Source organism: Staurois parvus, unplaced genomic scaffold (assembly GCF_062004578.1).
Source record: "Staurois parvus isolate SC_StPar_1 unplaced genomic scaffold, SC_StPar_1.0 ptg002970l, whole genome shotgun sequence".
NCBI classification, from domain to species: Eukaryota; Metazoa; Chordata; class Amphibia; order Anura; family Ranidae; genus Staurois; species Staurois parvus.
This window is the reverse complement of record NW_028320766.1, coordinates 67,043-81,035: the sequence shown is the minus strand read 5'-3', so window position 1 is coordinate 81,035 and position 13,993 is coordinate 67,043. Positions and strand designations below refer to the sequence as shown.

Here is a 13,993-nt window from a genome sequence, read left to right as displayed (position 1 = left end):
TCCTCCAAACTGGAGCCGAAGAATCCATATAAAAAATGATTTATAGCCATTCTCACAGTGTCAGATTGTTCTGATTCCAGGGAAAATTGTGATGCCGTTGCACATTGCACATTCTCATGACAGGTCTATCCGGTTCTTCCAGTAGGCAAATGAGCTTAATCAGCCCAATCAGTAAGCAGTGCAAGATATATTCTTGAGCTTTAAAAAAGGAGACTGCACCTTCTGCACCCCAGGCAACGAGTTCTCCATACTGCTCCTCTGGTGGGATTTAAGGTCTCCAGACTTATAGAGACACATTTCCCTGTTGTAAATATTCGACAATTGTACTCTCCAAGCTAACCATTGGATCAAAATGACCATATCTGACGCATTCGGAACATACACTGCCACTGGTAGCAAGTTTGTGAATACGGCCTTAGTGACCTTCTCTCTTATTGGAATACAAGCAATTTTAGACTCCAGCTTTGAATGTCCAACAAATCCAGCAAGTGGATACAGTGTGGTCCTTATAGGCATCTACAGCCTCTCGTTCTTCCTGGGTCCAGCCATCGTCTTCATCTTCATAGGATTATTCTATTTTCCTGGCTTCAACAAGAAGGAATGTTGCCCGTGTTGGTCTGGCAATTGGGCTTGTATCTACGTTGTCTTGAAGGTTGGAAAACCTCCACTGATTTGGCTCCTGATTGCAATGACAGATGGACGGTACCTGTCCTGCTTTGTTGTAGCGATCTCTCACTATCAGGTTGACCACGACTTTTACTTATTCGTGTTTCAGGTAAGGGGTTCGTTCAATACACCATAAAATACAATGGATATAGAAAATATATTGATGTGATATTAAAAGACATTTTAAAACCCAATAACTGGGGGTTGCTTTATGTGATGTAACATTCCAGTGATGAAAACTTCCCAATGGGATTGCCCGTTTTGCCAAATCACAACATCCCTTACTTAGCTAAAAAGTTGTTGTCAACCTACCCAATGGAAAATCCTTAATCCAGAATAAATAATTGTGGAGTTCAGTGGTAAGGGAGATACACTTCTGCCCTGCTTGGGGCGGCAAAAATACCAACTGCTAAAGGGAACTCTCATTATTGTAGGTGGGGTGCTGTGGGGAAATCTCAACATTGAAGGAGAGGAGACACATCTATTTTGGGAAAATCCCACTACCATACAGGAAGATAAACATCAACTCAGTATTGTAGGAGAAGAGATACCTCTACTTGGTGGAAATCTCATTCTAGAATAGGAAACACACCAACTGTGGAGAAATCTCACCATTGCAGAAGAAACATTCATTATGGAAAATCTTACACATTTAGGAGAGCAGACTACTGGTAGGAAAAACCACCAGTGAAACATCTACTGTGGGAAACACTCACTGTTGTTTGAGAAGAGACAGGTCTTCTGTAGGAAAATCCTACCATTGTAGTAGAAGAAATACTGTACAACTCCTGTGGGGAAATCTCAACGATGTAGGAGAGGAAAAAGTGCACCATTGCAGGAGAGGAGACACATCTACTGTGGGGAAATCTCACCAATGTAGGAGAGGAAAAATTGCACCATTGCAGGAGAGGAGACACATCTACTGTGGGGAAATCTCACCAATGTAAGCGAGGAAACATTGCACCACTGCAGGAGAGGAGACACATCTACTGTGGGGAAATCTCACCAATGTAAGCGAGGAAACATTGCACCATTGCAGGAGAGGAGACACATCTACTGTGGGGAAATCTCACCAATGTAAGCGAGGAAACATTGCACCATTGCAGGAGAGGAGACACATCTACTGTGGGGAAATCTCACCAATGTAGGAGAGGAAAAATTGCACCATTGCAGGAGAGGAGACACATCTACTGTGGGGAAATCTCACCAATGTAAGCGAGGAAACATTGCACCACTGCAGGAGAGGAGACACATCTACTGTGGGGAAATCTCACCAATGTAAGCGAGGAAACATTGCACCATTGCAGGAGAGGAGACACATCTACTGTGGGGAAATCTCACCAATGTAGGAGAGGAAAAATTGCACCATTGCAGGAGAGGAGACACATCTACTGTGGGGAAATCTCACCAATGTAAGCGAGGAAACATTGCACCATTGCAGGAGAGGAGACACATCTACTGTGGGGAAATCTCACCAATGTAAGCGAGGAAACATTGCACCATTGCAGGAGAGGAGACACATCTACTATGGGGAAATCTTACCATTTTAGTATAGTAGACATAATGGTGTGGGGTAATATCACTATTGAAGTAGAGAAGACATACCTACTGTGGGAAAATCTTGCCAACAAAGAAGATATGCAACAAGTTAGTGGAGAAATATCACTATTGCACCATTGGAAGTCCTGGCAGGGATTCTGTGGCTACCATTGGAAGTCCTTGCAGGGATTCTCTGAGTACCACTGGAAAGTATTGGTAGGGATTCTTTGGGTACCATTAAAATCTTGACATGGATTCTGTGAAACATCTACGGTGGGAAAATCTCCACTATTGTTTGAGAGAAGACACATCTTCTGTAGGAAATGCTCACCATGGTAAGAGGAGGAGCCACATCTACTGTGGATAAATCTCATTATCGTAGGAGACTCATGTAGTAGAAGAGATACTGTACACCTATTTTGGGAACATCTCACATTTCAGGAGAAATTGCACCATTGAAGAAGAGGAGACACATCTACTGTGAGGAAACCTTATATTTGAATGAGAGGAGATATTCCTACTGTGGATAAATCTTATTATAAATGAGGGGGAGACACACCTAATATGGGAAAAATATCACTACAAGAGGGGAGGAGACACATCTATTGTGGGGAAATCTTACCATTTTAGGAGAGTAGACACATATATTGGTGGAAATATTATTATTGTGGGAAAGGAGACACATCTTGTGTAGGCAAAATCTCAATACTGTATGAGAAGAGACATCTCTCTTCTCAGCATTGTGATAGAGGAGACACATTTAACTGCAGAGGAAAATCTCATTAAAGAGGGAAAACTCACTATTGTTTGAGAAGAGACATGTCTTCTGTAAGAAAATCCTACCACTGTAGTAGAAGAAACACAACTATTGTGGGGAAATCTCACCAATATAGGAGAGGGGAAATTGCACCATTGTAGGAGAGGAGACACATCTACTGTTTGGAAGTCTTACCATTTTAGGAGAGTAGATACAATGGTGTTAGGGAATATCACTATTACAGTAGAGAAGACATGTCTACTGTGAGGAAATCTTACCAACATAGGTGGAGATATGCAATAGTTAGTGGGGATATATCACTGTTGGACCATTAGAAGTTCCGGCAGGGATTCTGTGGCTACCATTAGAAGTCCTTGTAGGGATTCTGTGGCTACCATTGGAAGTCCTTGCAGGAATTCTGTGGCTACCTGGAAGTCCTGGCAGGATTTCTATGGGTATCAATAGAAGTATTGACATGGATTCTGTGAAACATCTATTGTGGGAAAATCTCACCACTGTTTGAGAGGAGGCACATCTTCTGTAGGAAAAACACACTATTGAAGGAGAGGAGACTCATCTACTGTGGATATATCTCATTACTGTACAAGAAGAGACTTATGTAGTAGAAGAGATACTGTACATCTACTTTGGGAAAATCTCACTACTGTAGAACACATCTGGTGTGGGGAAATTGCACCAATGTGGGAGAAATTGCACCACTGTTGAAGAGAAGACACATCTACTGTGGGGAAACCTCATATTTGTTTGAGGGGAGTTATTCCTACTGTGAATAAATCTAATTTTGAATGAAGGGGAGACACACCTAATGTGGGGAAAATCTCACTGCAAGGGGAGAGGAGACACATCTACTGTGGATCTTACCATTTTAGCATAGTAGACATAATGGTGTTGGGAAATATCACTGTTGTAGCAAAAAAGACATACCTATTGTGGGGAAATCCTATCAACAAAGGAGAAGATATGCAATAGTTAGGGGAAATATCAGCATTGGACCATTGGAAGTCCTGGCAGGGATTCTGTTGGTATCATTGGACGTCCTTGCAGGGATTCACTGGAAGTATTGGTGGGGTTTCTGTGGGTACCATTAGAAGTCTTGGCATGGATTCTGTGAAACATCTACAGTGGGAAAATCCCACTATTGTTTGACAGGAGACACATCTTCTGTAGGAAAAATGTACCAGTGTAGGATAGGAGACCCATTTACTGTAGATAAATCTCATTATTGTAGGATAAGAGACTCATGTAGTAGAAGAGATACTGTACATCTACTCTGGGAACATCTCACCATTTCTGGAGCAATTGCACCACTGTAGAAGAGGACGCACATCTACTGTGAAGAAACATCATATTTGTATGAAAGGAAATATTCCTACTGTGGATAATTATTATAAATTAAAGGTAGACACACCTAATATGGGGAACGTATCGCTACAAGGGAAGAGGAGACACATCTACTGTGGGGGAATCTTACCATTTTAGGACAGAAGACACATATATTGGTGGAAATATTACTATTGTGGGAGAGGAGACACATCTTGTTTAGGTGAAACTTCAATACTGTATGAGAAGAGATATCTCTCTTCTCGCCATTGTGATAGAGGAGACACATCTAACTACAGAGGAAAATCTCATTAAAGAGGGGTAGGAGACATTTGTTTTGTGGAAGAATCTTACTGTTTTAAGAGAGGAGACATACATTTTGTGGGGAAATGTTACCATCATAGGAGAGGAGAAATATCTACCATGGGGAAATCTCACCATTGTTAGAGAAGAGACAGATCTACTGTGGGGAATTCTACTGAACTGGCCAGCAATGAGTCCAGATCTCAATCCCACAGAGCTCCTGGGGAGAGATCTCAAAACAGCAGTTGGGAAAAGGAACCCTTCCAATCTGAGGGACCTGGAGCAGTTGGCAAAAGAAGAGCGCTCCAAAATTCCAGTAGAGAGGTGGAAGAAACTCATTGATGGTTACAGGAAGCCTTTGATTTCAGGTATTTTTTCCAAGGGATGTGCTAACAAATATTAAACTGAGGGTGCCAATAATTTTGTCCAGTCTATTTTTGGGGTTTGGATTAGAATGTATCAAACTTGGCTTTTTGTTTCTCCACTTTTTTTTTATTTGTCATACCAATACAAAAAAAAGAAATAAACATGAGATTGCCGAAACATTTGTAATTGTAACTATTTTTAGGGGGAAGTGGTGCGTTATCTGACAGAAATGTGGGGGGAGACAAGATTTTTGGTCATGACTATGTATCTCCTTTTTCACAGTAGTAATATATTCCCACTAGTATACTGTATGTGTCTCCTCTCCTATAATAGTAAGATTTCCCTACAGTAGATATGTCTCCTCTACTGCAGTAATGTGATTTCCCTATGGGAGATGTGTCTTCTCTCCTCCATTGGTTAGATTTTCTCATAGTGGAGGCTAAGAGTCATTACTATATGAGAAGAGACATCTCTACTGTGAGGAGATCTCCCCATTGTGGGAGAGGAGACACATCTACCGTGGGATAATCTTACCATTGTAGGACAGGAGACCCATCTACCATGAGGAAATCCTATCATTATAGGAGAAGAAAGCCATCTACTGTAGGAAAATCTCATTGTTGTAGGAGAGGAGAAACATCTTCTCCAGGAAAATTTGACCAGTGAAGACACATCAACACATCAACTGTGGGAAAATCTCACCATTTTTGGAAAAGGAGACCCATCTCACTACGAAAAGGAAAATCATATTTTAGAGGGATCTATAGAGGGAACAAACGTCTACTGCTAGGAAATCTTATCATTGTAGGAGAGTGGGCATATCTGCTGTTGGAAACTCTTGACATTGCATTAGAGGAGACAAACCTAGTACAGGTTTGTAGGAAGGGAAACACATCCACTTTGGGATTTTTTCTCCATTGCAGGAGGAGACACATCTACTGTCGGGGAATGTAACTATTGTAAGAGAGGAGAAGGGTCTACCATTGAGAACTCTCACCACTGAAGGAGAGGAGACACATCTACTATAGGGAAATCACACCATTGTAGGAGAAGAATCACATCTCGCTATACAGGAGGAGACACGTCTACTTTATGGCAATCTAAGTGTTGTAGGAGAGGAGACACATCTTCTGTAGGAAAAGTTCATTATTGGAGGAGAGCAGACAGGTCTACTGCTGGGAAACTTCACCTTCGTAGGAGAGGAGACAGGTCTACTATTGGGATCTCTCATCATTGTAGAAGAGACACATCTACTATGGGGAAATCACACCGTTGTAGGAGAAGAATCACATCTCGCTATAGAGGAGGAGACACGTCTACTTTATGGCAATCTAACCGTTGTAGGAGAGGAGACACATCTTCTGTAGGAAAAGTTCATTATTGGAGGAGAGGAGACAGGTCTACTGTTGGGAAGCTTCACTTTCGTAGGAGAGGAGACAGGTCTACCATTGGGCACTCTCATCATTGTAGAAGAGACATCTGCTATGGGGAAATCACACAGTTGTAGGAGAAGAATCACATCTCGCTATAGAGGAGGAGATATGTCAACTTTAGGGCAATCTAACCATTGTAGGAGAGGAGACATGTCTTCTGTAGGAAAAGTTCACTATTGGAGGAGAGCAGACAGGTCTACTGCTGGGAAACTTCACCTTTGTAGGAGAGGAGACAGGTCTACTATTGGGATCTCTCATCATTGTAGAAGAGACACATCTACTATGGGGAAATCACACCATTGTAGGAGAAGAAGCACATCTCGCTATAGAGGAGGAGAAACGTCTACTTTAGGGCAATTTACCCGTTGTAGGAGAGGAGACACATCTTCTGTAGGAAAAGTTCATTATTGGAGGAGAGGAGACAGGTCTACTGCTGGGAAACTTCACCTTCGTAGGAAAGGAGACAGGTCTACCATAGGGAACTTTCATCTTTGTAGAAGAGACATATCTACTATGGGGAAATCACACCATTGTAGGAGAAGAATCACATCTCGCTATAGAGGAGGAGACACGTCTACTTTAGGGCCACCTAACCATTGTAGGAGAGGAGACACATCTTCTGTAGGAAAAGTTCATTATTGGAGGCGAGGAGACAGGTCTACTGCTGGAAAACTGCACCTTCATAGGAGAGGAGACAGGTCTACCATAGGGAACTCTCATCTTTGTAGAAGAGACATCTGCTATAGGGAAATCACACCGTTGTAGGAGAAGAATCACATCTCGCTATAGAGGAGGAGACACGTCTACTTTTGGGCAATTTAACCGTTGTAGGAGAGGAGACACATCTTCTGTAGGAAAAGTTCATTATTGGAGGAGAGGAGACAGGTCTACTGCTGGGAAACTTCACCTTTGTAGGAGAGGAGACAGGTCTACTGCTGGGAAACTTCACCTTGGTAGGAGAGGAAACAGGTCTACTGCTGGGAAACTTCACCTTGGTAGGAGAGGAAACAGGTCTACTGCTGGGAAACTTCACCTTGGTAGGAGAGGAGACAGGTCTCCCATAGGGAACTCTCATCTTTGTAGAAGAGACATATCTACTATAGGGAAATCACACCATTGTAGGAGAAGAATCACATCTCGCTATAGAGGAGGAGACTTGTCTACTTTAGGGCAATTTACCCGTTGTAGGAGAGGAGACACATCTACTATGGGGAAATCACACCATTGAACATTGAAATAAATAATATATATATAGAGAGAGAGAGAGATGTTTAATATTTGCATAACTCGTCCCAAGAGCCAGTCCACTGCTTGCATCAGAACTGAGGGCTCTTGAGAGGAGTACTGACGCGGGGTGCTGTGAGGTTTTCTGGAAGTTATTTGCTGGCCCCTCCCACCAGCTGTAATCTGCCTGCATTGCATAGAAAAGCAGAGAAACCCTGGGGGTGACGTCGCTGAGACTAAAAATAAATGTGTGTCATGAAAATGTAAAAGTTTTATTTTAAAATGTTTTTAACATACTGATGAGGGTGGAAAGAAGGAATCAGGAGATCTGTAAGCAGATGAAATCTCATCTTTACATTCCTCCTGACTTCGGCGATCTGGTAATTGATATAGATGACGGGGGAGGTGCTCTTCTGTTCGCAGTAATCCATCACATACGGATTTCAGTTTTCGTGAGTCAGATCAGTAAAATATGATTGCTGGCTGTTGTGATCACTGCGTTGAAGGGCTCTTTTATTAGCTTAGTTATACACATAACAAATGCATGCATAGATATCATACCCAATCATCTAATAGGGATCTGTAAACAAGTCTAACATAGAAAACAACAATACAGAGAATGGCAGCACCGGAAGGTGGAAGTGTGCAGTTATTGGTGCTGAAACCCACCGCCTACCCTAGAGGTGTCCTTACACTAGTTCTTCTTGTAACCCCAACACCAACCCTCCCTGTAACCCCAACACCAACCCTCCCTGTAATCCCAACACAAACCCTCCCTGTAACCTCAACACCAACCCTCCCTGTAACCTCAACACCAACCCTCCCTGTAATCCCAACACCAACCCTCCCTGTAACCTCAACACCAACCCTCCCTGTAACCCCAACATTACCCTCCCTGTAACCCCAACACTGACCCTCCCTGTAATCCCAACACCGACCCTCCCTGTAACCCCAACACCAACCCTCCCTGTAACCCCAACATTACCCTCCCTGTAACCCCAACACTGACCCTCCCTGTAACCCCAACACCAACCCTCCCTGTAATCCCAACACCAACCCTCCCTGTAACCTCAACACCAACCCTCCCTGTAACCCCAACATTACCCTCCCTGTAATCCCAACACCGACCCTCCCTGTAATCCCAACACCGACCCTCCCTGTAACCCCAACACCAACCCTCCCTGTAACCCCAACACCAACCCTCCCTGTAACCCCAACATTACCCTCCCTGTAACCCCAACACCGACCCTCCCTGTAACCCCAACACCGACCCTCCCTGTAACCCCAACACCAACCCTCCCTGTAACCCCAACACCAACCCTCCCTGTAATCCCAACATTACCCTCCCTGTAACCCCAACACTGACCCTCCCTGTAATCCCAACACCGACCCTCCCTGTAACCCCAACACCAACCCTCCCTGTAACCCCAACATTACCCTCCCTGTAACCCCAACACTGACCCTCCCTGTAATCCCAACACCGACCCTCCCTGTAACCCCAACACCAACCCTCCCTGTAATCCCAACACCAACCCTCCCTGTAACCTCAACACCAACCCTCCCTGTAACCCCAACATTACCCTCCCTGTAATCCCAACACCGACCCTCCCTGTAATCCCAACACCGACCCTCCCTGTAACCCCAACACCAACCCTCCCTGTAATCCCAACACCAACCCTCCCTGTAACCTCAACACCAACCCTCCCTGTAACCCCAACATTAACCCTCCCTGTAACCCCAACACCAACCCTCCCTGTAACCCCAACATTAACCCTCCCTGTAACCCCAACACCAACCCTCCCTGTAACCCCAACACTAACAATCCATGTAACCCCAACATTAACCCTCCCTGTAACCCCAACACTAACCCTCCCTGTAATCCCAACACCGACCCTCCCTGTAATCCCAACACCGACCCTCCCTGTAACCCCAACACCAACCCTCCCTGTAATCCCAACACCAACCCTCCCTGTAACCTCAACACCAACCCTCCCTGTAACCCCAACATTAACCCTCCCTGTAACCCCAACACCAACCCTCCCTGTAACCCCAACATTAACCCTCCCTGTAACCCCAACACCAACCCTCCCTGTAACCCCAACACTAACAATCCATGTAACCCCAACATTAACCCTCCCTGTGACCCCAACACTAACCCTCCCTGTAACCCTAACAGCAACCTTCCCTGTAACCCCAACACTAACCCTTCCTGTATTCCCAACACTAACAATCCATGTAACCCTAGTACTAATTATCCCTGTAACCCCAACACTATCCCTCCCTGTAACCCCAACATCAACCCTCCCTGTCACCCCAGTACTAATTATTCCGGTAACCCCAACACTAACCCTCCCTGTAACCCCAATACTAATTCTCCCTGTAACCCCAACATTAGTCCTCCTTGTAACCCCAACACCAATCCTCCCTGTAACCCCAACACTACCTCTCCCTGTATCCCTAACATTAACCCTCCCTGTTACTCCAACACTAACCCTCCCTGAAACCCTAACACCAATTCTCCCTGTAATCTCAGAACTAATAATCCCTGTAACCCCAACACTAACCCTCTCTGTAACCCCCACACTAATCCTCTCTGTTACTCCAACACTAACCCTTCCTGTAACCCCAATACTAATTCTCTCTGTAACCCCAACACCAACCCTGTAACCCCAACACTAATCCTCCATTTTACTCCAGCACTAACCCTTCCTGTAACCTCAACACTAACCCTCCCTGTAACTCCAACACCAACCCTCCCTGTAACCCCAACACCAACCCTTTCCTGTAGCCCCAACACTAACCCTTCCTGTAACCCAAACACTATCCCTCACTTTCACTCCAACACTAACCCTTTCTGTAACCCCAAAACTACCTCTCCCTGTAGCCCTAACACTCACCTCCCTGTAACCCCAACACTAACCCTACCAGTAAATCCAACACCAACCCTCCCTGTAACCCCAACACTAACTCTCCCTTTTACTCCAACACTAACCCTTCCTGTAACCTCAACACTCACCCTCCCTGTAACCCCAACACTAACCCTCCCAGTAAATCCAACACCAACCCTCCCTGTAGCCCCAACACTCACCCTCCCTGTAACCCCAACACTTACCCTCCCAGTAAATCCAACACCAACCCTCCCTGTAACCCCAACACTCACCCTCCCTGTAACACCAACACTAACCCTCCCAGTAAATCCAACACCAAACCTCCCTGTAGCCCCAACTCTAATCCTCCCTTTTACTCCAACACTAACCCTCCCTGTAACCCTAACAGCTACCTTCCCTGTAACCCCAACACCAACCCTTCCGGTAACCCCAACACCAACCCTCCCTGTAATCCTAACCCTCCCTGTACCCCAACACTAGTCATTACTTATGCATAATTAACCCCGTATTTGCATATGACACAGTGACACGGTCTGCTGAGCTCAAACTCTGAAAAGTGTCCCCTCCCTAATGCTTCTATATAACCCCGTATTGTAGAGATTTACTTTTCATATCCGGAGCAGACCTTTAACCCTTTCCAATCTTCTTATCCCACCTGCAGACCTCCGGAATGCTGTCGATCACCCTGCTGGTCATCATATGGTATTGCGCATCAAAGTGCACCTGTATGTGTTTGGAGGAGAGTCGGCGCACGTACGAGATGCTGGCGGACGTGGAGAGCATTCTAGTGGAAAACGAAGCAGAGAAAGAGAAGAAGGAAGAGAAGGAAAAGTTTCTGAATGCTCTGGAGCACAATGGAGAGTACATGGAGAGGAGGCTGCCCAAGTACATGCTGGAGAAGGAGGACGTGCTTGTATCTAAGCTGAACTCCGAGTCCCCAGATGCTGGCAGCTGGAATAATGAAACCAGTGGGAATGAAACTGGAATACTATAGGGTGGCAAAAAACACCGAAAAGCGGAAAGCAAGACCTCGTACAGGACTTTCAGCATATATAAGATCCAACCAAAGTGGACCTGTCATCACATTTGCAACATTTGGGGGTGTATTTATTAAAACCATGCATAGTTATTAATTTATTCTGTGTGAATGGGGCTAAAACTGAATGTTCTCTGGTTATATTCTTTGCAGATCGAATGTTATTTATTGAAAAAGTAAAGCGAGTGAATGGGGGAAATACCACATTATGGCCACTAGAGGGAGCCGAGTATCAAAGGAAATAAGTGTGCTCCTCAGCTCCATCTAGTGACCAGAATTCGGTATTTTCCTTCGGTTGAAAAAAATGAATGAATAAAAAATTCCCGATTTGCTGCTTTATCGGGTTTGTGAAAGAATTCGCTCATCACTGACAACTGCACCAAATAATGTGAAATGTTACTGTGAAAAAAAAAATACTGTTAAAGGGCGACTCTACCCGAAAGTGATATTTACGGAGAGAAATTGGTAGTCCTGAACTTGCACTGACTTCTTCAGGGAGGCTTCTGTGGTCTTACTCCTCCTGCTGCATTCTCTGTACTGTAAAATACAAGAAAACTACAATGGGGGGGGGGGGGGGCTTTGGGTCTTCCATTTAATGCTAGTGGGTGGAGCCAAGCAGTCAGATTTTTTAGGTCGATTTAAAGCTGCAGTATCATTCTTGGGTGGACCAATCCTGAGGTCCTTCAGACTACAAATACAAAGTTGTACTTCAAATAATAATAATATTTATAATAACAACTAACAGGAAATTGTTACAAACTGAGGAACTGTTACAATGAAACGTATTTATAAAATATAATACCCTATAATGTAATATTTAATATATAAAATGATGTAAAAGTAAAAATAAAATGTTAAAAAATAAGTTTTGTCTTTTTTTCCTGGCCTCAGTCCTCCTCTCAAGAGCCCTCCCTCCTGATGTCAGAAGTGGGAGGAGTTATGCAAATACTAAAATGCCTTGATAGGAGGGTATCAGTCTGGAGGAGTGGGCGTTTCCTAGGCAGGCTGTATTTACATTGGTAACGCCCACATGTGATGCTGAGCCCCCACGGTTGAAAGAACTGAAATCCAATGAAGGAAAGAGGCGGGGCCAGGGACAGTCAGGCTGGGGAGGAAAGGGGTGGGGCCAGGGAAGTCAGGCTGGGGAGGAAAGGGGCGGGGCCAGGGACAGTCAGGCTGGGGAGGAAAGGGGCGGGACCAGGGACAGTCAGGCTGGGAGGAAAGGGGCGGGACCAGGGACAGTCAGGCTGGGGAGGAAAGCACTAGAATGACTAAAGTGACTAGATGATGCTAGACGTCCTCCAGCCAGGAAAAGAGGCGGAGTTCTATCTGACTGGCTGCAGCTTCTAATGCACATTGTGAGAAGCTCCCAGTGTGTGGTGATATCAGAGGAAGCCATTCCAGTCCAGGGGAGGAGCCGGTACACCTGTGCAATACTGAAGGGGAGGAGCCGATACACCTGTGCAAGACTGAAGGGGAGGAGTCGGTACACCTGTGCAAGACTGAAGGGGAGGAGCCGGTGCACCTGTGCAAAACTGAAGGGGAGGAGCCGGTACACCTGTGCAAGACTGAAGGGGTGGAGCCGGTATAGATGTGCAAGACTGAAGGGGAGGAGCCGGTACACCTGTGAAATACTGAAGGGGAGGAGCCAATACACCTGTGCAAGACTGAGGGGGAGGAGCTGGTACACCTGTGCAATACTGAAGGGGAGGAGCTGGTACACCTGTGCAAGACTGAAGGGGAGGAGCCGGTACACCTATGAAATACTGAAGGGGAGGAGCCGGTACACCTGTGCAAGACTGAGGGGGAGGAGCTGGTACACCTGTGCAAGACTGGAGGGGAGGAGCCGGTACACCAGTGCAAGACTGAAGGGGTGGAGCCGGTATAGATGTGCAAAACTGAAGGGAAGGAGCCAATACACCTGTGCAAGACTGGAGGGGAGGAGCCGGTACACCTGTACAAGACTGAAGGGGAGGAGCCGGTACACCTGTGCAAGACTGAAGGGGAGGAGCCAGTTCACCTGTGCAATACTGAAGGGGAGGAGCCGGTACACCTGTGCAAGACTGAAGGGGAGGAGCCGGTACACCTGTGCAAGACTGAAGGGGAGGAGCCAGTTCACCTGTGCAATACTGAAGGGGAGGAGCCGGTACACCTGTGCAAGACTGAAGGGGAAGCTGGAGAGAGGATTTAATACAAAATATCTGTTGCACGTCTATCAGAATCCTGTTCAATGTCATTCTGTAGAGTTGGAGCTATAAAATGGAACAGCCAAAATTTCCACTGCTGGGTACTCAGCAATGATGGATGTAAGTAGTGATTTCTGAACAGATTCTTCTGCTCTATGCTGAGCTCCGGATGCGGGGAAGATGTCATCCGGTTGCTGGCCCCGGGGAATGCAGAGCTTGGCAAGAACAATGGGTCCCTATTCCAGAAAGGAAAG

At 45.4% G+C, this 13,993-nt stretch overlaps 1 protein-coding gene across 1 annotated transcript; it reads left to right on the top strand.

The window, feature by feature from the left end:
- Window positions 1-220: 220 nt before the first annotated feature.
- LOC149428781 (uncharacterized) lies at window positions 221-12,098 on the top strand. The gene is made up of 2 exons (XM_089667000.1): window positions 221-775; window positions 11,179-12,098. Exons 1-2 carry the CDS (start codon window positions 353-355, stop codon window positions 11,509-11,511), a joined length of 756 nt encoding a protein of 251 aa, XP_089523126.1. The 5' UTR covers window positions 221-352; the 3' UTR covers window positions 11,512-12,098.
- Window positions 12,099-13,993: the final 1,895 nt, after the last annotated feature.